We start from the raw sequence: 23,141 nt of genomic DNA, 5'->3' as shown, positions 1-23,141 counted from the left end.
TGGCCGGACCCCCGACCCGGCCCCCGCCCCGCCTGCCGGCCCGCGGCCCCAAGCGGCCCAGGCCGGGGCCGGGCACCGGAGGCCTGGCTGTCGCTGGGCCTGTGCCGGAGGTTGGCCTGGGGGTTTGGAGCCCCTCGCAGGGCGGGTCCGTAGCCGCACAGTCAGCGGAGCCCCTAGGTGGGGGTCCCCAGCTGCCCCAGCCCCTATTGCAGCACCTCGGGTTGCCCTGCCTACCTCCGGGGCAGGACTTTCTGGAGAGGGGGTGCTGTCCTTCCTAGAATCCCAGCTGGTGGGTGGAGGGGGCATGGATGGAGGGGGTCGAGATACTAAAAACTGACCAACTGAACATCTGGACAGCCCCTCCCCCCATGGTCTTTAATGCCCTACATCTTCAGGAACGGTGATTGTAAAGTCTTCTGTGGGCCTTAGACGGCAGGGGGACTCTGGCACATGGCTTTCCAGCTTGGTGACCCAGGCTCAGTGACTAGTCAGCAGTCACACCTTCCTTGCTCAGGACCAAGTCCTCAGAGAATCTCAACCGTGGGAGAGGGTGGTGCTAGAGGAGCCCCATGAGCCCCCTGCGGGTAAACTGGGCTAGCCCAGCGTTCTGGAAGCAGGAGGCAGGACCGGGAGCCCTGGAGATAGATTCCCGGGTCACCTGACGCCTGTCTAAGTCCTCAACAGCATCGCTCAGACTCTGGACACCTGCCCGAGGACGGTGCGTGAGGCCGTTTCTGGGCCTTGGTTTCCCCAGGGGGCACAAATGGGCTCCTGCTGATCCTGTTCAGAGTGACACCCTTTGGGCTGCGGCCGCTGGACCTTGTTGCCTTTCAGCCCCAGCTCCCAGCACATCTGAAGGGGCTGTGGCGTGAGGGACCCCTGACCCAGCCCGAGGGTGAGGATGCTTCCTGGAGGAGGGAGGCAGAGGCAGGGCAGGGGGACCATTGTCCATCTCCGGGTCAGCTGGGTGGGGCTGAGGCCTGGGATTCTGTCCCTGGTGTATGAGGGGGCGATGCTGGAGATGCGGGGGGTGCTGGGTTCTAAGGCTGTGAGCAGCTAGGCTGAGTCATGATTTGTGTATGTGTGAGGGGGTCTTCAAATACTTCCCCTTAGCAGGGGTCAGAATTCTAAAATATCCCCCGAAATATATTCCTCAGGGCTCAGGTGAGGTCTTCTTTAGCTGCTCCTTCAGGGGGCTTACTACCAGAAAGAGAAGCTGAAAGTTGAGTAGTCAGTAACACTCTAGTGAAAGTTAGCCTGCCAACTAATTTTCCTGGAAATTGGGAATCCAGGGACAAGTGTCTGAGCCCGAGTCTCTCGGGCAGGTGCCTCCAAACAGAGAGGGTGTGGGCGTGCAGAAGCTGAGCCCCCCTCCCTTCCCTCTCCTTTCTTCCTACCTGATCCACATGTGGCCCCCTCTGGCAGGAGTCTTGGTGGTGGGACACCCTGCTGGAAGAGAAATAGCTTCCCTCTGCCTGTCCCCCGCCGCATCCCTGAGCTCTGGGAGGCTGCAGCCCGTGCCCCGATGCAGAGCCCAGGGCTGGGCTAGGCCAACCAGACCATCCAAGGCCGGTGGACTCAGGAGCCCCAGGTCATTCTGGGACTCCCCTGCAGGTGTTAAAGTGGGGAGGGTGGGGACCTTCTGCTTTCAATGCAACCCATGAATCCACTTGTTTCCTAGGCTGCTTGCACCTGACCCATCTGTGAAATGGGTGCAGTAAGACTCGCCTGACACATGTTGGCTCCTGTGGGGGGCTGCCTCCCCTAAGGCTGGCTCTGAGAGTTCCCTGTGCCCACCCAGGCAGCTTGCGGTCTGTGAGGCTCTGCAGGTGGGACAGGGCCTCTGCCCCTTCTCCGCTCCTCCTCACGCCTGTCCTGGGCATCCAGGGTGAGGCATGTCCCAGCCCTCCATCCCACCTGCAGCTCCTGGGTGGGCGGGTGGTCTGGGCAGCACTGGCACTGGGCAGTCGGTACCCGGGCGCGGGAGGGCCCGGGTGCGGGAGGCGGCCACCAGGTCGGGCCAGGCCGGCTCCGCGGACGCTGAATGGGCGCTCTGTCCTGCAGCCACGGCTGTCATCTGCCGCAGGGATTCGGTTTCCTGGAAGCTGGTGTGGCTGCAGGTGGATTCCGCGCGGCCCGGTGACCGCGCGGCTCAGAGCCCGGGTGCCTCCGAGCCAGGCGGCGGCCGCTGGGGGTGGGAACACTAAGGCCTTCTCCCGGGGGAGCAGGGCTGAGCCTGCCGGGAAAGCAATCTGCCTGCGCCCTCGGGCCTTGCGGGCTTGCTGGCAGGGAGAGGGGCGGCCGGGGCAGTGGTGCCAGGCCTTGGCAGGGCTTGTGGGAGGCTGGGCCAGCCGGACACCGGGTAACCGAAGCTGCCTGGACACACGCGGGGTTTTGTGGAGCATTTTCGGGGCATGGCTCTGCCTGCCTCCCCCTGGGGCTGGTGGCAGGATGGAGACAGGCAGGGAAGGAGGAGATGAGTGTGTCTGTGGGCGCCGCGGTGGGGAGGTGCTGGGTCAGACTGCCCACTGCCTCTTGTCTCCATGCAGCTTGGGTTCTGCGGGAGGTGAGGGTGGGGGCTGGCCCGCCCTGCTCCCTTTGGGGGGACAGAGGTGCTCCAGGGCGTAAGTAGGCCCGGAGGTTCAGGCTGGTTGAGGAAGGAGCTTGGGGCCATGCGTGCCAGCTCGCCGTGTGCCCATCCTCCAAGGGCCTCCCTTGCACAAGGCACGCTTTGGGGAGTGTTTCCTGTTGCTGAATCTTTGGTTCACAGATTCATTCATTCTGCCCACAGCCAGCCTCCTGCGGGTGCCCACCTGGCTGCCTGGGGCCAGACCCTGGGTCAGAGGTGGCTGGCTCGGCCTCGAAACCCGAGAGGAGGGGTCCTCTGAGCTGCAGCCTCCTCTGTGTGCCTGAAGGGTCTTTCTGGAGTGTCTGGGGTGCTCTGTTCTGTGGGGTGGCAAGGAACAGAGTCAGGGCCTGGAGAATGGTTTTGGCCCCAGGGGTGTGTGAGTCTTGGTGTCTCCAGTTCAGCCCACAGCGGTCACATCCCGGAAGCAAGTGAGTGTCCACATGTAGGGGGTGCTGAGCGTGGCTGCAGCAGATGGAGGGAGAGGCCGTGCTGAAGCCCCAAGAACCGAGAGGCGCTTCCAGACCCGGGGAGCAGGACCAGCAGCAGAACAGCCTGGACGGTGCTGCTGCCCATGCGCCCAAGGAGCCGGTGCGCCCGAGGACCCTGTGTGCCTGAGAAACCTGTGTGTGAGGGACCCCTGTGTCGTGAGGGGCCCGTGTGCCCATGGAGCCCACGTGCTCAAGGAGCCTGTGGCACTCAAACGCGTGAATTTGCACCTGACTTGGAGTCAGGCTCCTGCCGAGCTGGAGAGGTGCGCGCTGGCTCCTTCACCTCTCAGGAAGGACCTGCCCTTTTCCAGTCTATGGACGGGGGGTGTTTGAAAACACACAATGAGGATGTTTTCAGGTCTGTACCTTAGGAAGAAGTCAAAGGAGGAAGCCTGGGGGACCTCTGGGGACAGTGGGCCTGTGGCACTGGAGGAGAGCATTCAGTAGGTGCCTACTGCGTGCGCCTCACTGTCTCGCTCACAGCAAGCCTGATGCGTGGGGGGCCCAGGTGCAGGCCTGTGTTTCGAGGCCCCCCCATCACCCCCCCGCCTCAGTTTCCTCCCTGTTGGTGGCGGTTCTCAGCGGCTGTGTCACTGAGGCTTCGAGGGGCCGTCCAGGGGGCTCCCTGGGGTGCTGGGGAGGGAGCCTTCCTTCTGCCGGCCGGCCTTGAATGGGACAGCGCTGGTTCACCCCGGGCCCTGCAGGATGAGAGAGACGCCCAGGAGGAGACCGGAGGACTTAGGGTCAGAAACAGAGTCGAGAGCAAGGCAGGAGCCCTTCAGGCCTTGCCCCCGGGCTGGCCAGGCGAGCGGAAGGCCCGCTGAGTGTCAGCCGCTGGCCCTTCCCCCGCAAGTCCTTTAGACGAGGCCTTGTGGATGCCAGAAGGGACTTGATAAGACCCTTGACGTCACCCACCATCCTGACAACCTGATATCCGGACACCACCCGCCATCCTGACAACCCTCTCTTTAGAAGGTGTCTGCCTTGAGGGGTCTCCCACCCTCGCTGGATGGCCCCCAGCGCACCAGCAGTCAGGGCCCCTCACCTCCACCCGCGAGTGTGGGGCCTTGACCCGCACGAGCCTCCTCTCCTGAGCCCGGCCGATCCATCTCTGCTCTGTCACTTCCATTGTCCTTGGCAGAGGGGCTGTGGCCCCGCCTCCTGGGTCGCGGGCTGAGGGCGCCGGTGGGGGAGCCGGCTCCCTGTGTGCATGCCCCCAGGCCCCTCTGGCAGGTTCTCTGGCCCCGGTTGGAGGGTGCACTGAGGTGGAGCTGAGTCTGCTCCACGGGTGTCCCATGAGTGGCTGTGAGAAGCTTCTGACTGCAGGGTGTCTCGGCCTTGCAGAAGGGGCTGACCGTCCCCGTGGATCCTGGGCCACTGATCCGGGACAGCTGGATGGGGATATGGGCCTCTCCCCGTCGGGTGACCTGAGCGGGCCTGTCAAGTGGAAGGTCGGGCAGGGGCCCGCTCAGTGTGGGTTTGGAGAGACGTCTTTGTCAGCAGCGGTTGTGAGTGTGTTGTGTGCTGCAGTTATGTGTAAAGTTGTCTTGCTGGGCTAGAGACAACAGCTCCCATGCACACCTCTCCCTGACCTCAGTGAGCTCCGTCATCAGTGTCCGGGTGTGAGGCTCCTGGGGCTTTCGTCCTGTTTTCTCTTAGGCTTTGCGCCCTGCTGGCAGCTTTGAGAAGGGGGGGCTGCAAAGATGATCTGAAGCTCAGAGAGCTTGGGGGCCCTGCCCAGGACGCACAGCCAGCCCGCATCTTGGCACTCAGTGGCTGAGTCAGGATGGGAACGTGCTTGCATTGTGTGCATGTCCGTGTGTAAAAGGAGTAGGCAGTGGGGAGGAATAAAGCTAAGAAGAAACAACCAAAAGGAATTCAATGAGGTTTGGTAGATTGAATCAGTAGTTAGGCTTGTGACTGAGTCTCTCGAAGACCCAAAGAGAATTTGGGATCTTCCTTCATGGCAGGTGCAGTGGCAGCCTTCCTGGAGCCAGTGGGCATGTCCCGATGGACCCACTGCATCTGGATACGTTGGACAGGCACAGTGATTCCTGGCTCTTTGGCCCAGGTGGGCCAGCAGAGGAGCTCTGTCCATACTGCCTGGGAATTCTCTGCCAGCTATTTATTCCTCCCCACTGCCCACTAGCTACACTTCTTGGATCCGGCATCTCTGGCCTCACCATCCAGTCTGAGAAGGCCATCTCTTTGTTTTAGCCAGCCCATTCCTCCCTGCTCTCTGACTTACTGGCTCACCCCCCCAAAATTCTCTGCCACCGACAGTCTTGTTCTTCTCTGAGGCTTTTTCTGATGCAAATTCACAAAACCAGGAGCTGTGTTGGGCTGGCCCTGCTGTGGGCCTCAGTTTCCCCATTTGCACTGGGGGATGGGGGTGGGGAGGACTCATGTGCCCTGAGGCCTATCTACTCTGGGCACCTCTCTCCCCCTGGCACAATCAGTGTGCCCCCCGAGCACCCCGTCCCCCTGCCCCCGTGTGCTCTGCCCCCACCAGCTCCCGGGGGCCGCAGGCTGGGCAGGAAGGCTAGGCTGCCGCCTGACTGATCCGGGCAGCCTGCGCCTCCCGCTTTGATGTTGCTCAGAAAGAGCACAGGCTTCCTTCAGGCTGGAAACCTGGGGAGAGTCTGTGAGCAGCGTGTGGAGGGGGCTGGGTGGGAGAGGGGCAGGGGTTACTGCTTCTTCCCAGTGACACAGTTTCAACTCAGGCTCGACACCCTGCACTGTGAGCCCGGGGTCCACACCCAGAGGCAGGAGGAGTGGGTGTGCCAGGCCCCCAGTGGGCGCCTGTCCTGGGCTGGCTCTGGGCCTGGTCAGTCTGCGGGGTCAGTGCCCAGAGGTGGGGGGGGCGGGGCTGGTGTGGCTCCGGGTGCCACAGAGGTGGGACGAAGCCCCGGGCCGGGGGCTGAACAGCGAGTGCGGGGACGACAGGGGTCTGAGCTTTCTCTGACGTCCGCCCTGTCTGCCCAGAGCAGGGTGTTCCCCCTCCCCCATTGTCCATCTCGCTAAGGTGCCTGGGTGCTGGGGGCAGGGGTGGGCTGCAGGGAACCCCAGAGGGACCCACGGAGAGATAAGGGCCTGGGGCTCAGAGTGGACCCCTCCCTCCTGTCACCCAGCTGGCACCTGAGGTCTGGGCAGCAAAGGGCTGGCGTCCTGGCCTCAGAGGCCTTGGGCTGGGGCATAACTGGCAGGGCCCCCCAGCTTCAGAGAAGACCCTTCCTCAGGCCAATGTCCCCCATCAGACCCTTCCTCAGGCAATGTCCCTGATCAGACCCTTCCTCAGGCCAATGTCCCCCATCAGACCCTTCCTCAGGCCAGTATCCCCGATCAGAGTGAAGAGCCACTGTGCCCCGCTCCAGCCCCCTCACCCCCCAGGCCTGGCCTGCTGGAGCCAGAGCAGGTGAAGACGCAGCAGCTGGCCGGCAGAGTCAGAGGTCGCCTGCTCCTGGGCCCTGGGGCTGCCCGCCCGGGAGGCCCTCTGCATGCTCGCTGGGGTTCTGCCGCACGGTGAGGTCGGGGCCTGGGTGGGGGCGGGCAGCTTCCAGAGGGCCCGGCCTCTGGCCCGGCTCTCAGAGGTCAATGGGAGCTGAACTGTTTGTCCAGGCCCGACTGCTCTGAGCACGCTCCAGGCCTGGCTGACCCGCTGACCCATGCCGGGCCTGGTCTTCCCAGCCCCCCAGGCCCCGGGGCCACAGTGATGGGGCCACAGCCCAGAGGGGCGCTGCTGGGGCTAGGAATGGTGAGACAGACCCCCTTTCAGAGCCCCAGTGAGCCCTGGGGTCCGGGGCCCTGAGGGCTGTCCTGGGGATAGGTTTCCGGGGATCTAGGAAGGGCCTCCCATGCTGGGGCCTGGCTTCGTGTTCGGAGGAGGGTGTCTGGCCTCGCAGGTGACGCAGCGGGGCCCCACGGGGTGAACGGTGGCTCAGGGCCGTGTGCGGGGCCGTCCCGGGAGCCTGGCCCACGTTTGCCCTTTGCCAGCCCACCCCACCCCACCCCAGCTGTCTGGCCCCTAGGCAGACTGCACCCCGAGCCTCTTTCAGGGCCTGGTGGCCAGCCCCTCTCCCCAAGCTCCCGTCACACGGCACTGCCTGTGTCCACCAGTCTGGGCGTGTCTCCAGCGCCTGTAGCCTCCTTCCAAACTCAAATTTTAAAAAATGTATTTATTTTTAACCGGGGGACGACTGCTTCACAACGCTGTCTGGTCTCTGCCGCACGGCGACACGGGCTGGCCACAGGCATACGTGTGTCCCCTCCCTCCACCTCCTCCGTCCCACCCCTCCAGGTCGTCCCGGAGCGCCGGGCTTGAGCCCCGGCCTCACGCGCGGCGGTGTGCACGTCTCCCGCCTGCTCCGTCCACGCGTCCCGCTCTCGCGTCCTCTAGGCCCACAGTCTGCCCTCTACACCTGCATCTCCGCCGCTGCCCTGAGAAGGCTTCATCAGCACCATCTTTCTGGACTCCACGTACCCGCGTTGATATACGATAGTTGTTTTCCTCTCCTGGCTTACTTCACTCTGTGTAACAGGCTGTCGGTTCATCCACCTCATTAGAACCGACTCCAGTGTGTTCGTCTTTACGGCTGAGTAATATCCCATCGTGCGTATGTACCACAGCTTCTTTGTCCGTCCATCTGCCGATGGGCATCCGGGTTGCTTCCCTGTCCTAGCTCTTGTCAGTGGCGCTGCAGTGAACACTGGGGTACATGTGTCTTTTTCAGTTATGGTTTCCTCAGGGTATATGCCCCGTAGTGGGACTGCTGGGTCATGTGGTAGTTTTATCCCTAGTCGTTAAGGAATTTCCATACTCTTCTCCATAGTGGCTGTACCAGTTTACATTCCTCCCAACAATGCAAGAGAGTTCCCTTTCTCCACACGCTCTCCAGCATTTACTGTTTACAGATTTTTTGGCCTGGTGTGAAGTGCTATGTCTTCGTAGGTTTGATTTTCATTCCTCTCATAATGAGCGATGCTGAGCCCCTTTTTGCGTGTTTATCAGCCATCTGTATGTCTTCTTTGGAGAAATGTCTGTTTAGGTCTTCTGCTCACTTTTTGACTGGGTTGTTTGTTTTTCTGGTATTGAGCTGCATGAGCTGCTTGTGTATTTTGGAGATTAATCCTTTGTCAGTTGTTTCATTTGCTATTATTTTCTCCCATTCTGAGGGTTTCTTTTCACCTTGTTTATAGTTTCCTTTTTGCTGTGCAAAACTTTAAAGTTTAATGAGGTCCCACTTGTTAGTTTTGTTTTTATTTCCATTATTTTAGGAGGTGGGTCATGGAGGATCTTGCTGTGATTTTATGTCAAGGAGTGTACTGCCTGTTTTCCTCTAAGAGCTTTACAGTCTCTGGCCTCACATCTTGAGTTTATTTCTGCTTGCGGTGTGAGGAGGTGTTCTAGTTTCATTCTTTTACATGTAGCTGTCCAGTTTCAAGCTCCACTTTTACCCCTTAATTTAACTGGCACTTCTCGAGTGCCTGGTGGGCCAGGCACACAGGCCCTATGCCAGGTGCTCCTGGGCTCTGGCTCCCCTGGGGGCCTCGAAGTCCCCGCACACAGCCTTTTCCAGGGCAGGCTGGAGGGCACAGCACCCGACCCTGCCCAGTGGGGGGCTGCCTGCAAAAAAACGGTCCTGAGTGGGGAGGGAGCTGTGGCTGCTGGCGGCTCAGGGCTCCACTAAGGGGCAGGACCCAGCTGTCAGATGGGGGGTCAGCCTGGGTGGAGACCACACGGCTGAGAGGGGAAGGCCTGGGCAGTGGGGGCCAGAGCTGCCAAGGCCGCAGGACAGCGGGGTATGGACGGCTTGCCCTGGGTCAGTGGGGGACCTGGCAGGTGAGGCTGGAGGGGTACATGAGCCGGGCACTGGGGCTGTAATGAGGAGGTAGGCCCCAGAAGCAGGCACCTCTGGGACCAGTTGTCTTTAGTAAGCACCTACTGTGTGCATGACCCAGTCCTAGGCCTCACACGTTATTGTCATCAGCCCTTCCCCCACGCCCCTTTGAGAGGCACTCTGTTCCCATTGCCCCGGCTGGGGAGGGGCAAGCGGTCGGGCTGGCCCCCACCCAAGACTGGGAGGGCCTCTGGGGGCGGACGCTGGCCTCAGAGACTGGCCCTCCAGGTGCCACCCCTCCGTCCTGCTCCAGGGGGCACTGGTGGGGGAAGGGCATGGGCAGAGGACGTGGGCGTCCCAGGAAGCGGGCCGAGGCAGCCCCCCGGGCCCCCACATCTCGTCCCTCCAGCAGATGCTCCCAGCACCCATCGGGCACCTAGGACCCCAACAAGGAAGCCCAACTGGGAGACAAAGGCCGGACGCGGGGGACAAATGCTCACGGACATTGTCAGCAGGAGCGGCCGGGCTGCCGGGCGAGGCCCACAAAGGGGCGGGGGCGGGGCTGGGAAGGGGCCTGGGCTGCACATGCCACCGTTGCCCGGGCGACGGCCCTCTCCGGGAGAGGTCCGCCGGGCCATTGTCCGGGGCACACAGGACGTGTCATCCACCAGATGGCCGTGTGCTGTGTGAGTCAGTTATCGGGGGCCGAGTGAAGGAATGCAGCCACACGGCCGGCTGGGGCGCCATCTGCTCCCTCAGACTGCGGGCACAGGCGGGCACCGAGCGCCGGCCGGCCGGCCCAGCCTCCGCCGCGGCTTTAATTAGCTAATTCCATAATTGGGCTTTATTTCAGGTAAATTGCATTTCACACCCGAGAGGGCTGCAATGGCCCGTCCAGGAGTGAAGCACTTGGGCACTTTGTGTGCAGTCGATAATACGCCAAACAAAGCCGGGCTGGGTGCAGGGGCCGCGCCCGGCCCAGATGGGCGGCCCGAACGAGTGCCCCTCGGGCTGGGGGCCGTGCCCGGCGGCGGGCGGGGCGGGGGCTCCGTGGAGGGCCTGCTCTCCCGCCAGCCGCCTCCTGGGGTTTCCACAAATATTTACTCAACAAGGAAACAACAGCTTTTGCCTTTCCAGTAATTGTTGCTCTTGCCCCTCCCCCCAGGGGCGAGGGGTGGGGAGGCCCCGGCCTTCACGGCCCCTTCTCCCCTCCCCCGAGCCGGCCAGTGCCCGGCGGGCTAGACAGTTCCTCCAGTAGGAGCCAGGGCTGGACTCTGGGGAGCCCCAGGGCTCTGCAAAGTGGGACCCAGACCCCTCCTCTCCCAACGGGCCCCAGCTGCCATTCGGCGAGGACCAGCAGTTCAGCATTCACCTGGGCACCTGCCTCCAGGGCTGTCGGCCATGAGGGCGGTTGGGGAGGGCTCCAGGCAGGCACAGGGTGAAGGGAGTGGGCCCCGGAGGAGTGAGGGGCCCAGACGTGGGCAGCAGTGGGAGGTGGGCAGGCGTCCCGGAATTAGGAATTAAGCCTCGAGGCCTGAGAAGTGTTTGTGGGGTACATGCCCTGAAAACAGGGTGCCCAAGCTGCTTGTCGGGGGGCCATGACCCCACCTGATCACCACTTCCCCCTTGAAGCCTCACAAGCCTGGGGAGGGGGATGGGTCTCATGAGGCACTATCAGGGAAAGCTTCCTGCAGGAGTGGGCTTTGAGCCTGGCTGGAGACCAAGGGAATGGTTTTAACTGATGGAGAGGGGATGGGAGACTCTCCCAGAAAAGGCTCCCGCAGGAGCAAAGCTCAGACGGTGGGCTGGGGTCTGACCTGGGTTGGGGTGGGCAGGAGCAGCCTGGCCTCAAGGTGCTCCTGGGTCCCAGAACCCCCAGGCTAGTGGGTTGGGGCTTCCAGCCCCCTCCTCTCACCGAGGTGGGCGCGGATAGGGTGAGGGGTGCTGGGGTATTGAGGGGTGGTGACAGCTCTGTGGGGGGATAGGTTGTCCCAAAGATGGGTGCTTGCTCCCCCAGGAGTGGAGGCGAGAACAGGGCAGGTTAAATTTTGTGATTCCACATTTATTAGGAAAAACCTGAATAATTAAGAATCAAAATCACACCGTGAAATTCATTAAAGCACAGATTCCAAATCACCACAGATTATTCTGATTTGGTGAGACAGAGCGCCCGGGAGGACACATGTCTTGTTAGAGATGGTGATGCCCGTCTGCTCCCCTGCGGTCGGGGGTGGGGTGACCGTCTGTCCAGCTGCTCGGACCAGGAGGGACCTGGAGGCAGGGCCTGCATGTGGAGGCGGCTCGGGGCCCCTTCTCTTTTCTCCGGAATGGGTAGGAGAAGCTGCCAGTCCAGAGTGGGGGGCCTGAGCACCCCTATTCTGCTGCTGGACAGAGTGAAGAGCTCTGGGCAGTGGTGGGCCTGTCCCTCCCATTGGAAGCTGTGGCCTCAGGAGCCGCTCCCCAGCTCCTGCCGGGGTCAGCATCTCTGGGGTGTCAGGGAGCCAGGCCCACTCCGGGGTCCCGGGACGGGCTCTCAGGCCACGATCGAGCCTCGACTGTGGGCCTCCTTTGTTTGGCTGGGCTGGGCCTGCCCTGCCCTGCCTGCCTTCTCTACGAGTCCCCCTGGGTCCTGGATCTGAGACTGGGGAAGGGTCTTCACAGACCCTGTCCAGGCTGTCCCCCGTCTCCCCGCAGGCAGCCCCTGGGGCCGGCACACAGCCCTGCTGCCTCCTGGCCGTACGTGGGACAGACCGCCGGCCTTGTCCTGAGTGTGGGCCCCCTGGTCTCAGAGCCGAGAGCTGCCCCCCCGACACCCAGCCGAAGTCTAGTACCTGCCGGCTGGGAAGGGGCAGTCTCGGCGAGCCCCCCAGTCCAGGCCAGGGAGCCGCGCGACCCACTGGGTGTCAGGGGCCTGGTGGAGCGGGACCGCGCCCTCCGGCCTTTGAGAGGTGGCCGAGGCCCGGTGGAGCCGTGCTGGATGGGGGGCGGGCCTCCCGCAGGCCTCCCCTCTCAGGGGCCCTGTGCCCCCATCACGAGCCCTCGTCGGGCCCCCCATGGGGCACAGTCAGCTGTTCGTAGGTGGGCAGCGCGTTGCTGGGCAGGAAGAGCTCGGGGTTGATGGAGCCGCCGCTTGAAGGCTGGACGGCCTGGGCCCCTGCTGTGCTGGGGGGCCGGCCCACAGGGGGGCCTCCGTTCTGCAGTGCGAGCAGCTGGTGCAGCATGTCTGTGATGAGCACCAGCCTCTGGTCCAACTGAGTTACCTGTGGGGACAGGAGCAGAGGTGAGCCGGCGGCGGGGCAGCGGCGGGGCGGCCTCGGGTCAGGGCTCCCTGAGGGTGGGCGGGGCGGCCTGTTTATGGAACACGCACGTGTGTGTCTGTGGCGTCTGTGGCCCCTGTGCGTGTCTGTGTGTGTGCACACGCGTGCCCGGAGGAGTCTTGCTCAGCAGCCCTCGCCTGAGACCGGGGTTGAGTGGCTATCTCTGCCGAAGGGCTCCCGGTCACAGGGCTGGGCTCCTCCTCGACCCACTCCCCTCCACGCCTCCAACAGGGCTCGTGCCCCAGGCCGTCCCGTCGTCCCAGCCCTGTTCCCGACTCACTAGAGGACTCACTAGTCCCTGGAAAACCCAGACCCTATCCATGCCAATGCCCAAGGGTCAGCCAGGGCCACATCCCCACCACACTTCTACCAAAGCCTTTCCTGCATTGAACACAGGGTTGCCCAGCCCACGAGGTGGAGTTGCCCATGAAACTGGAGGGCAGCTGGAGGCAGGATGGACCTGGGGTGCTTAGCAGGTGTGGCTGATGGCCAGAGGGGGACGGGGCTGATGTGAGCCCGGCGGGAAGAGGAGGCCAGGGCCCTCCGAGCAGGGGTGGGGAACAGAACATGACCCCAAGTGGGCCAGACTGTGGGGGGAGGCACGGCTGTCCCTGGGGCCTGTGGCACCCTTGGGAGCTGTTCCGCTGTGGGCTCCGTCAGAAAATAATATCCACTCTGGGGACCTGGAACCCTGGGGAGCCTTGGAATGGCAGAGCAGGGAGAAGAGGCAGCTGGATGGTCAGGGATAAGGGCCAGGCCCCAGGAGCACTGAGCTGCCCCGTGGGAGAGCATGTCTGGGGGTGAGAGCCCCATGGCGGCTCGGCCAAGGCTCAGCGCGGGGCCGAGCACAGGCAGGCGGAGCTGGCTGGGGCCGGCCGTCCACCCGGACACACGCGGGATTCGAGATGTAGGCAGTGTGTGCCATCGCGGCCAGACTCCCGGGCACCCATCTGGGCCCCCTGCCCTCCATAGTCTCCCCACCGCGGGGCCGCATGGAGCTGGGTGCCGGCCAAGCGGGTTGGCCCTGGGAAGACAGTAGGGTGAGGAGGCCGTGGACCCTGTGTAGCCAGGTCCCAGGGGGCCCAGGTCAGGCTTCCCGGGGCTGGGGGCAGGCCATAGCCTCCCTCCTGTGGGGGACACTGAGTCAGGGGGAGGAGCGGGGCTGGCTGGGCGGGGATGAGAGGACAGGTCTCTCCCGGGGCCCCAGGAGAAGGGTCTCATTTGGGGTCTCTGGTTGGGACCGCTGCAGCCCCCACCCCCAGGTTCCTTGTTGGGAAGACCTGTGTGCCATGGAAGGGTGGTTCATGAGGACTAAAGCAGACACTCCTGGGAGGGGGCCCAAGCTGGGGGTCCAAGCTGGGCTTAGAAGAAGCAAGTGCTCCTGGGAGAGGGGCCAGAGGGGCCTATGGCGGGGACTTGCCCACCATCACCTCCAAACCCTGCCCTTCTCACTGGCCCAAGATTGCTGGGCCCTGCTGCCGGCAGGACTGGACCCCCAGTCCCAAAGCCGCCCTGGGAGATCCGTCGGGAGGACCCTGGGTGCTCAGTAGCCTTGAACGAGCCTTGCACACGGCTGGTCCGGGCAAGACTTCATGTTGCTTCACTGCGCGGGCCCCAGCTTGGGTATTGATTGGTTTGGCCTCAATTAAAGCCCCAAATACATGACGGAAGAAAATCTGTGGTTTCATACATTTTCACTTTACGGCGCTTGAGCATCAAAAGTGCCCAGAAAGGCAAGTGGGTCTGGAAGCCTCCATGGGGGTGTTCTCGGGAAAAGAGGAAATGGAAGGAGGGCTGGGATTCAGGAAGGGGTGGGGTCCTGGGCCTGGCTGGAGAAGGGGCCCGTCCCAGGGGCTGTCAGCGCGGGCGAGCTCGCCCTTGAGGTCTCCCGGGGCCCTTCTTGCTGCCCTTGGCCCTCGGGTGCCAAGCCCACCTTGGCCCCTTGGGCTGCTGCTCACGTCAGGGGGGTTTCGAGGGGCTTACTGGCATCTCGGTTCCACTAGGCAGACTGCTGGGGACTTGGGGGAGCTGGGATCTCGGTCAGAATCCCAGAGTCAGCCCAAAGCCTGGGCTCCCTCCTTCTCATACAGGAGAGGAGTGGGTCTGGGGAGGAGTGTGAATTGTCACAGCCGGTGTGATGGGAGAGACAGTGGGTAAGTGGGGAAGCGGGGAAGCTGGCCGACACACCCAGACCCTGCCAGACCCTCCCGGCCATCACTCCATCCCCCTGGTTCTCCAGCCACCCTCTGGGCGCCCCTGCAGGGTCCTCTAGACACAGATCCTCTCCTTCACTCGCCGGGTCCAGCTTCAGGCTGTGGTGACCAGCAGGTGGGCCGGATCCCCCGCCCTGAGCCAGGCCCCCTCCTAAGGCTCCATGGGTGAGCCCGTACCACCTGGGCCTGCCTGCTGCTCACCGCTGGCCCCCTGAGCCCACCCCGCCCTGCCTGCCCTGCACAGTGGCCGATGCCCCGGCCCCGCCGTGTGGGGTGAGCCTGGCCAGGCGGGTCTGGGGGCCACGTGAGGTGCCGCCCTAAGCCCTGGCTGAAGGGTCTCCTGCCTGGGCCCCAGTTTCTCAGCTGAGAAGTGGGGGATCCTGCTCCCCCCTGGAGGGTTTTCTTAAGGATGGAGCAGGACAGGCGTGTAGGAGCCTGTGCACACAGGTCAGCGAGCAAGCCTCGCTTCTCCAGGCTGAGCGCGTCCCAGGGAGATGGTTCCTGGTCACCTCCCCGCCCGCCTCCACCCCTGGCTCTGAGCAGAGAGCCTGTATCTCACTTCATATTTGATGGCGAGCACTTTCTGAGCAACTTCACTTTGACTTTTCACTTTCATGCATTGGAGAAGGAAATGGCAACCCACTCCAGTGTTCTTGCCTGGAGAATCCCAGGGATGGTGGAGCCTGGTGGGCTGCCGTCTACGGGGTCACACAGAGTCGGACATGACTGAAGCGACTTAGCAGCAGCAGCAGCAGCAGCAGCAGCAGCTGCAAGCACATTGGAAAAGACCCTGATGCTGGCAAAGATGGAGGGCAGGAGGAGGAGCAGGGGGCAGCAGAGGATGAGACGGTCGGATGGCATCATCGACTCCATGGACAGGAGTGTGAGCAAGCTCCGGGAGATAGCAGAGGACAGGGAAGCCCATCGGGCTGCAGTCCACGGGGTCCCAAAGCATCGGGCACGACTGAGTGACTGAACGACAACTGTGAGAACGTCAGCCGGCTGGAGGGAGCGGCCTGAGCCGGGCCCCTGCTGCAGAGAAGTCACCGGTCCAGGCGGGTGCCCAGGGCAGGCGCCGCCACCTTCAGCGGGAAGGCAGTGCCTACTGTGGGCACGGGGCGGCATGCCCCAGGAACCATGGGGGCACATCAGTTTGGGGGATCTTGAGTCTCGTCACTATTTGCAATTTGATAGTGACTAAAAGGGCAAGGCCAACAAAGCGCCCTTGTTCCCTGCCTCAACTCACCAAATTAATAACCATAAGACGACTCACGGCCCTCGGAAGAGAAAAAAAGCAATTAGAATAACAGCCAGTTCGAAAGCCCCGGGCGGCTGATGATCAAACCCAAGGCGACGGGCTCTCTGTTTGATGTGGTTATGAATTTGTTTTCAAAAGAAAATCTTAAAAAGAGTCTTTCAAGGGACATTTTGCAGAACCTGCTCGGCCCTGATCCCAGCTCTGGACCCGCCAGTGGTGCCGGCCAAAGATGGGCGGGAGACGGGCCGTGACTGCCTGTGGCTCACGGGGAGGAGCCCCAGGTCCTGGGGGCAGCTTGGGGGGCCAGGGTCCCTTTGGGGCCATCTGAAGGCGGGGTGGGGCTCCTCTCGGGACAGCCCAGGACCCTCTGCGGGGTCACGGGACACAAGTCCTCTGGGCGCTCCCTTTGTCTGCACCCTCTCCTGGACCGACGGTCACGGAGCCGTTCTCAGGGGGCGATGCTCAACACCAGGCATTGAGCTGGACGCATCCAGCTGGGCTGCAGAGAGCCGGGGATTCCAGGTAGGTAAGGAGGCGCGGGGGAGCCTGAAGCCTGGCGAGCCCTGCCCAAGCACAGGGATGGGCCTGCGGACACGGCCGTGATGCTCAGGCCCACTCCATCTTCCGGCAGGCCTCCCGCCATGGCTCAAAGCCCCCTCTCCCCGCTCCCTCCACAGACCGCAGGGAGGTTGGGAGCAAAAAGCCGGGGGCAGGGGCACAGAGGGGCTGCTGCCGGCCTGGCTGCCTTCCCCCTTGCGCCCTGGCCGCAGGCCTGCACGGCCCAGCACTGCCCAGCTCACAAGCCGCTGCTCCCAGCTGCCCCTGAGCCCACAGGCAGGTGACCCGGCGGAGGCCCCGAGGCCTTGAACTTCTGGGCGTGGTTGAGAGGCCCGGTTGTGCCCACCCAACAGTGGGGCAGGTCTGGAGACCCACGGCAGGGGTGCTGAGCCCGCCAAGTGGGGGACTGTCCAGCCAGGAAGGGAGCCCCAGGCTGGCGGGCTCAGAGCAGAAGCCCACCTACCTGCTCTTGCGGGGCTAGAGTCACACCCCCAGGTCCCCTGGGTGGGCAGCTCCCCCCTGCTGCCCCTCGCATGCATACAGTTAGTGAGAAGCCCCCAGCACGGGGCAGGACGCGGGGCAGGACTCGGGGTGTGTCGAGTGCCGCTTGGCGGACGAGGGGCCCGCACTTGCCCCTACTAAAGAGTCTGGCCGCAGCCTCGGACGTCGGGCCCCACTGGACACGGGAAGGACTCAGTCTGAGAGGGCGACCCTGCCCCTCTGGGCCTAGCGGCTGCAGAGTGAGTTTCAGGCGGTGGTCCCAGGCCCATTCCCCACCCCCCGCCCGGGACTCCTGGGTTCTCTGTCCCCATAGAATGCCCTTTCTCCCCCCGCCCCGACCCTGGCCCTCATTCTGCAGCCTGGTGAGGGAGGGGAGTAGGTGTCCCTGTGACCTACAACCTTTGCCCCCGTGCCCTTCGGTGCCTGCAGGTAACGCTGAGCACCGACGTCAAGGGCAGGGGGTGTCACTGAGAGAGAGCAGCAAGGAGAGGGGCACCGGCTGCAGCCCTGGTGTCCTCTGGCCCTTCCCCACTGACCAGGATGGGAGGCCACCCTGCTGTGACCACTGTGGTCTGCTGACCCCTGAGCCTGGGTGCACAGGCTCAGGCCAGGGACACGCCCAGGACCCGCACGCGCGGCCCTACGGGGCCTCAGGCCTGAACACAGACCGTGAAACCACGGCTTCCCTGCCCTTCTGCTGAGGCCCCTGCCTCTCAGCACCCACCCTGTCCCTTCCATTCTCATCTCAGCACCCACAGCTCCACAGCTCCCAGCCCAGGCCAGAGTGCCGATTTTATATGCTAGGACTATTGCAGTAGCCTGCCAGCCGGCCTCCCCCTGCAATGTGCTTCTACACGGCAGTTCTTCTGAAATACAAACCCGCTCACATCACATACCCTCCTGAGCTCCCCTCTCACTCCCGGGAGAAGCCTGAGTCCCTCATGTGGCCCCAGACCCGTCTCCCTTTGCTTTCTGGCCTCCAACCCCCAACCCTTCTTTGGGCTTCCCTAGTGGCTCCTGCAAGGCGGGAGACACTGGAGACGTGGGTTTGATCCCTGAGTTGGGAAGATCCCTTGGAGGAGGGCATGGCAACCCACTCCAGTATTCCTGCCTGGAGAATCCCATGGGCAGATGAGCCTGGTGGGCTATAGTCCATGGGGTTGCAAAGAGTCGGGCACGACTGAACGACTTAGCACGCACTCACGCGTGCACCCACCCTTGTTCCCTCCTCGCTGACTCCAGGCGACTTCACTGGTCCTTAAACACGGTGGCACGTGCCTGTGCCAGGCCTGGCCTTTTCTCCTGCTGCTCGCCCGCCTGCATCAGCCACCCCCACCCTCAGATCTCACCAGAGGCACTGATCTGAGGCCCTCTCCTTCCTCTGCCACGGCCTTCCCCTTGCCCGTACTTCCTCCAAGGCCCTTGGCGTGGGGTTACGTCTGCCCGTCCTCGTCTATGCCTCCCATTAGAATTAGGCCCCAGGAGCCCTGCTCCTCTGTTGGTCTGGCTGGCACACAGGGGCCCCGTTCACACGTGTGGAACAAACACGCTGGAAGCTCCCCGGCCCAGAGCATGGACCCCAGAGTCCCCAGGAGCCCTCCTACCAAGGAGGAAGGGGGTGGAGGTGCAGGGTACCCACCGCCTGGGCCCAGCTGTCCCCGGAGGTCCCTGCCCAGTGGCAGCCAGACCTGGCCCCAGACCACGCACGGGGCCTGTGGGTCCTGCTCCCGGCGCCGGGCCTCCCCGACTCCTTGGGGCTTGGGAACACCCCTCCCCCATGGCAAGAGCGCGGGAATAACGCCCATAAATCACCCTTTCGTTAGAGCCCATGGGGCTGGCTGGTCTCACAGAGCTGGGTATGAGTGGAAATAGATCACAGCGCTTCATAACGTCATGATTTATGGCAAGAGACGGTGTAATTGTGTTTATGACTTTGTCTTAGTGCTTTAGCTCTTGGAGAAAAGTCAGCCATCGTTCTAGCTGCTGAGGTTTTACTGCCCGTCCCCAGGGCGGCCAGTCGGCCGGCCGAGCTCTTGGTCCGGTGGCACAAGGCGCACCCAGGTGGCCCAGGAGACGGCCTCGGAGCCGGGCCAGGCCAGGGTGTGTGCCCTGTGGTCCGTGGGAGGCCCCCACATGCATTCTGGGTGTGTGGGCCCCACGGCAGTGGGGCAGGGTCCTCAGGAGGGCCTGGGCAGTAGACAGGCTCCTGGGCTCATGTTCTGCCTCTGCCTCTTCGGTGGGATGACCTTGACCTTGCCTCCCTGAACTCAGTTTCCTCATCTGTAAAATGGGCATGTTGGTTGAGTCTCCCTCAGGAGGATGTTGTAAGGATTAACTGAATGAACACAAGAAACCGCTGGAAAGGGGGGTTGGCATCCAGCAAACACGGATTAAGTCTCCCGTTGACCATTGTTGTAACTACTGTTAGCAATCTGCATGTGTGCAGCGTGGCCTGAGGGCTGGTTGGCATGTGTGTGCACAGACGTGTGTGCACAGATATGTGTGCACACGAGTGCTCCAACTTTATAAGACCAGGGAGACTGAATGTGCAAGAGTGCCTAGGCCATCTTCACACAGTTCCTTTGCACAAGACCACCAGATCATTCCCTGAGCTGCCCAAGGGTGCACTGTATCTGTCTGGACCTCGGGCCCCTGGGCCTTGGCACATGCCACGGAAGTGAGCACGCTGGCACTAGGCAGTGAAGCTGCTGGGAGGGGGCCGCTCAGAGGGCGAGCTGTGCCGCTCAGCACAGGGACTGCCTGGGGGCCAATCGAACTCTCCTAACTGGGAGACAGGCCTCTGGGACCCACGGTCACCAACACACCAGCCCTTCTCCTGTTCCCCAGGGTCTTCTGTTCAGGTGGAGTCCAGGCGGGGGTGAACCTTGGCCAGAAGATGTGGGCGATGGGGCAGCCATTGTGCCCTGACCCCCGGAACGTGTGCCTTGGTTTGGCCTCACACATCAGCCAGGGTGGGCATTTCAGAGGCTGCAGACTGAGGACTGTGTCCCAGCGGGTCCTGCAAACCTCTCACTCTTCTGCCTACAGGGCGGCAGCTGGTCTGAGCCATCACCCGAGTCAGTCACCCCTCAGCCGGGTCCTTGGCACAGCATGGCCAACGACCTGGTCACCCCCAGACCCCTCTGGGGGCCTGTGTGTCCCTGGTTGGCCCTTGCAGACCACCCCTTAGGAGGACAGGCTGCTTCCCTCTGAGAGATGGCTGTGATGGGAGCAAGACCCTTCTGCCTGCCCCACAGACACACACTTGCCTGGGGGCAGCCCCACAGGTGCCTGGGCTCTGCTGGGGATGCCCCAGCAGTGACTCGGTCCAGCTTGACCATTGAGTGGGGTGGACCTTGGGATCTCTATCATAAGCCACGCCCACCTGCCCCGTGCTCACCCACCAGGACAACCTCGCCTGCCCTCCACACCCAGCCCAAGGACCCCCACCTGCCTGCACCCGTCCACGCAGACACCCTCAGCACTGCAGCCCAGCTCTTCGTGCTCCCCGAGGCCACTCCGTCTTCACTGGTGAGCAGGTCTCACAGCACTTTGGCCCAGCAGGTTCCAAAAGGAACTCTGACTCGCCCTGGGCCTGCCCACGTCTCAGAAAGGGGCGCCGACACCACACAGAGAAGCATTGGATCCGCCTGGCGCTCACCCATGCCCGACCTGTTCTCTAGGGCACACGCTCTGAATCCAGCCTCCCGAGCAGCCCCTGCCCAGTCCAGTGGCATCCCCGGCCAGCGCTGTTGTGATCACCTCTACTGGACTTGTCCACCTGCCTCCTGTTCGCTCCAGGCAGCAGCCAGGCTGAGCTGCCTCCCTTCAAAGGACTGCCAGTGTACTCAGAGTGAAATCCGACCTCCTGCCGAAGCCTCTGAGCTCTGCGGCTCCCCCACAGCCCTCCCTGAGCACCCCTACTCTGTCTCTCAGATCCTGAGCACAGCCCCCTTGATCACGCCCCAGGATTTTTGCACTTGCCATTTCCTCTGCCTGAAAAACCGTTCTCCACCACAACATACAACCTCAGCTCAGGTGTTAGGAGCGGGCTTCCTTTCCATCACTGAAACCTCCTGTGGCAGCTAGGACTTGGACGGTCATGTCCCCAGAGGGGACATGTTCCCAGAACCTGGAACATAGTACGGATTAAGTGTTGTTGTGTTCAGTCGCTAAATTGGGTCTGACTCTTTGCTACCCCATGGGCTGCAACATGCCAGGCTTCCCTGTCCTTCACCAGCCCCCAGAGATTGCTCAGACTCATGTCCATTGAGTTGGTGATGCCATCCAACCATCTCATCCTCTGTCACTCCCGTCTCTTCCCACCTTCAATCTTTCCCAGCATCAGGGTCTTTTCCAATGAGTCAGCTCTTTGCATCAGGTAGCCAAAGGATTGGAGCTTCAGCTTCAGCATCCATCCTTCCAGTGAATATTCAGGGTTGATTTCCTCCAGGATGGACTGGTTGGATATCCTTTCAGTCCAAGGGACTCTCAAGAGTCTTCTCCGGCACTACAGCTCAAAGGCATTGGTTCATGTGGAATAGAGTTGGTGCTTCACAAATATTTGCTGGATGAATAAAGAGCCCTCTGCCGCCTCCCAGGGCCCCAGGACTGGGGTGGGGGCTGTGCAGGTCCCCCAAGCCCACAGCCTGTTCCCTCCCCAGGGTGGCACTGGCCAGGCCTTTCATCGTCATTGACTCGTAAGGGGTCTTCGTATCATGAGAAAGTTTGTCCTCTGACACGGACATCATGACTGTTTGCCCACAGCGTGCTACTGGTCTCATGAATCGGTTTATGGCAGTTATGATTATTATTTTTGGTCTGGTCATACAGAAGTTTTATTTAGTTCTTCACTTTTTATGTAGTCAGAGTTATTTATCTTTTTCTTTGTGGCTTCTAGATTTTCTGCATGCTTGGAGTAGCCTTCCCCATTCCTACCTCGAAGCAATTTTTTTTTTTCTAGAATTTTTTAGATTTTTACCATTAAATCGTTGAATGGTGTGGGGCTCACTTGAGCTTCGAGACGGGTTTTCAGCGATCGGCCTGTCGATCTTCCCTGAAGCCTGCAGTTCCCTGAAGGATGGAACATTCTTTTTATAGGTGCTTTGCAGCCTGTAGTGAACCGTCTTGATCATGGCAGCCTTACGATGTGTTTTGCTAGCGGGTGGCAGGGCTGTCCTTTGTGGGGGTGAGGACGCTGGGGGCTCTGTCTAGGGCGTCCAGCAGTGGTGGTGGTCAGGGGGACGTGGGCCAGCTCAGCTGGGCAACCTCAGTGACCTCTGCCCTCGGCCCCACAGATCTCACTCCTCTGTTCAGAACTCTGCGAGACCCGCCGTGGGGTCTGAACAGAGAAGGAAGTCCTGGCCGGGGGTCCAGGCGGTCAGCCCTCCCCGAGGCGGCTCCAGCGGGAGGCCTCCCCTCTGCCCTGCCCCCGCCGCCAGGCTGTCTCCCTGGATTCTCGCGCGGCTCACGCCCTCACCCCATCCACATTTCTGTTCACGTCTCCCCTCCCCACGAGGCCGCCCTGGGCCCTGAGCTGAATGCTGTGACCTGCCTGCGGGCCTCTGCCCACTCCTTTCCCTCCAGGACACTCGCTGACATTACTGGTTTCCTTACTCGATGTTCTGTCTCTCCCTGCCCCCTCCTCGCACCGAGGGCGGGAGCCCCGTGGGGGGCTCTGCGTGTACCGTGTTCACCGACGTGCCCCATCCACGCTGCTGGACACGGAGCCACGCCCTCCCTCCCCCTGCAGCTCCGCGGGGCCACGTTTGTGCCCAGAGTCCACAACCACTGCCTGACCGTGCCCCTGAGGCTGCCCTGCGTGGACCCCGGGGAGGAGGTGCCTGCGGCAGCTTGCAGAGTCAGGGGCCCTGGGCCGGGCACACGGCTTCCTGGGCTGCACAGAAGCCTCTTTGCTTGCCCCCACCCCACTGCTGGAAGGGGGCCTGGGTCGTGGGGAGCAGGATACACAGAGGCCAGGAAGCTGCTCATGGCCACGTGGTGGGTGGGCCAGGCAGGGGGCGGCGACTGGCCCTGGACGTGTGTGGCTGGGTCTCCCAGTGGGCTGGCCAGCCCCTAGCTGGGGCCTCAGGGGGGTCCTGCGGGCAGAGGCTAAGCGGGGGCCGCCCGCCCTGCCTGCATCGGGCAGCCCCAGGCTGGCTGGCTGAGCCGCCCTGCTCGGGGCCGGGCGAGCGGGAATGTAGGGCAGGCTGGAAAAAGGCGCTGGAAGCCGAGAGGCCGTGTTTGTGTTGGCGGCGGGCGGAGGCCCCACCTGCATTTGATTCTCCCCCGCCTCCCCCTTCCTCGCTGCCCCTCTGACGAGCCTCGAAGTCCCGGAAGC

The 23,141-nt window shown here is 62.6% G+C and overlaps 1 protein-coding gene across 1 annotated transcript in view; it reads right to left on the bottom strand.

Annotated features, from left to right (window-relative positions):
• Nucleotides 1-10,413: 10,413 nt before the first annotated feature.
• Nucleotides 10,414-23,141, bottom strand: part of KCNQ1 (potassium voltage-gated channel subfamily Q member 1) — a 380,806-nt gene continuing 368,078 nt past the window's right edge. The window contains exon 16 of the mRNA XM_005904430.2: nucleotides 10,414-12,214. Within this exon, the coding sequence (XP_005904492.2) occupies nucleotides 11,984-12,214 (231 nt within the window). The 3' untranslated portion in view covers nucleotides 10,414-11,983. The remainder of the gene's footprint in view (nucleotides 12,215-23,141) is intronic.

The sequence above is a fragment of the Bos mutus genome, chromosome 22 (assembly GCF_027580195.1).
Source record: "Bos mutus isolate GX-2022 chromosome 22, NWIPB_WYAK_1.1, whole genome shotgun sequence".
NCBI classification, from domain to species: domain Eukaryota; kingdom Metazoa; phylum Chordata; class Mammalia; order Artiodactyla; family Bovidae; genus Bos; species Bos mutus.
The sequence above is the reverse complement of the archived record's forward strand: the minus strand, read 5'-3'. Positions and strand labels throughout refer to the sequence as shown.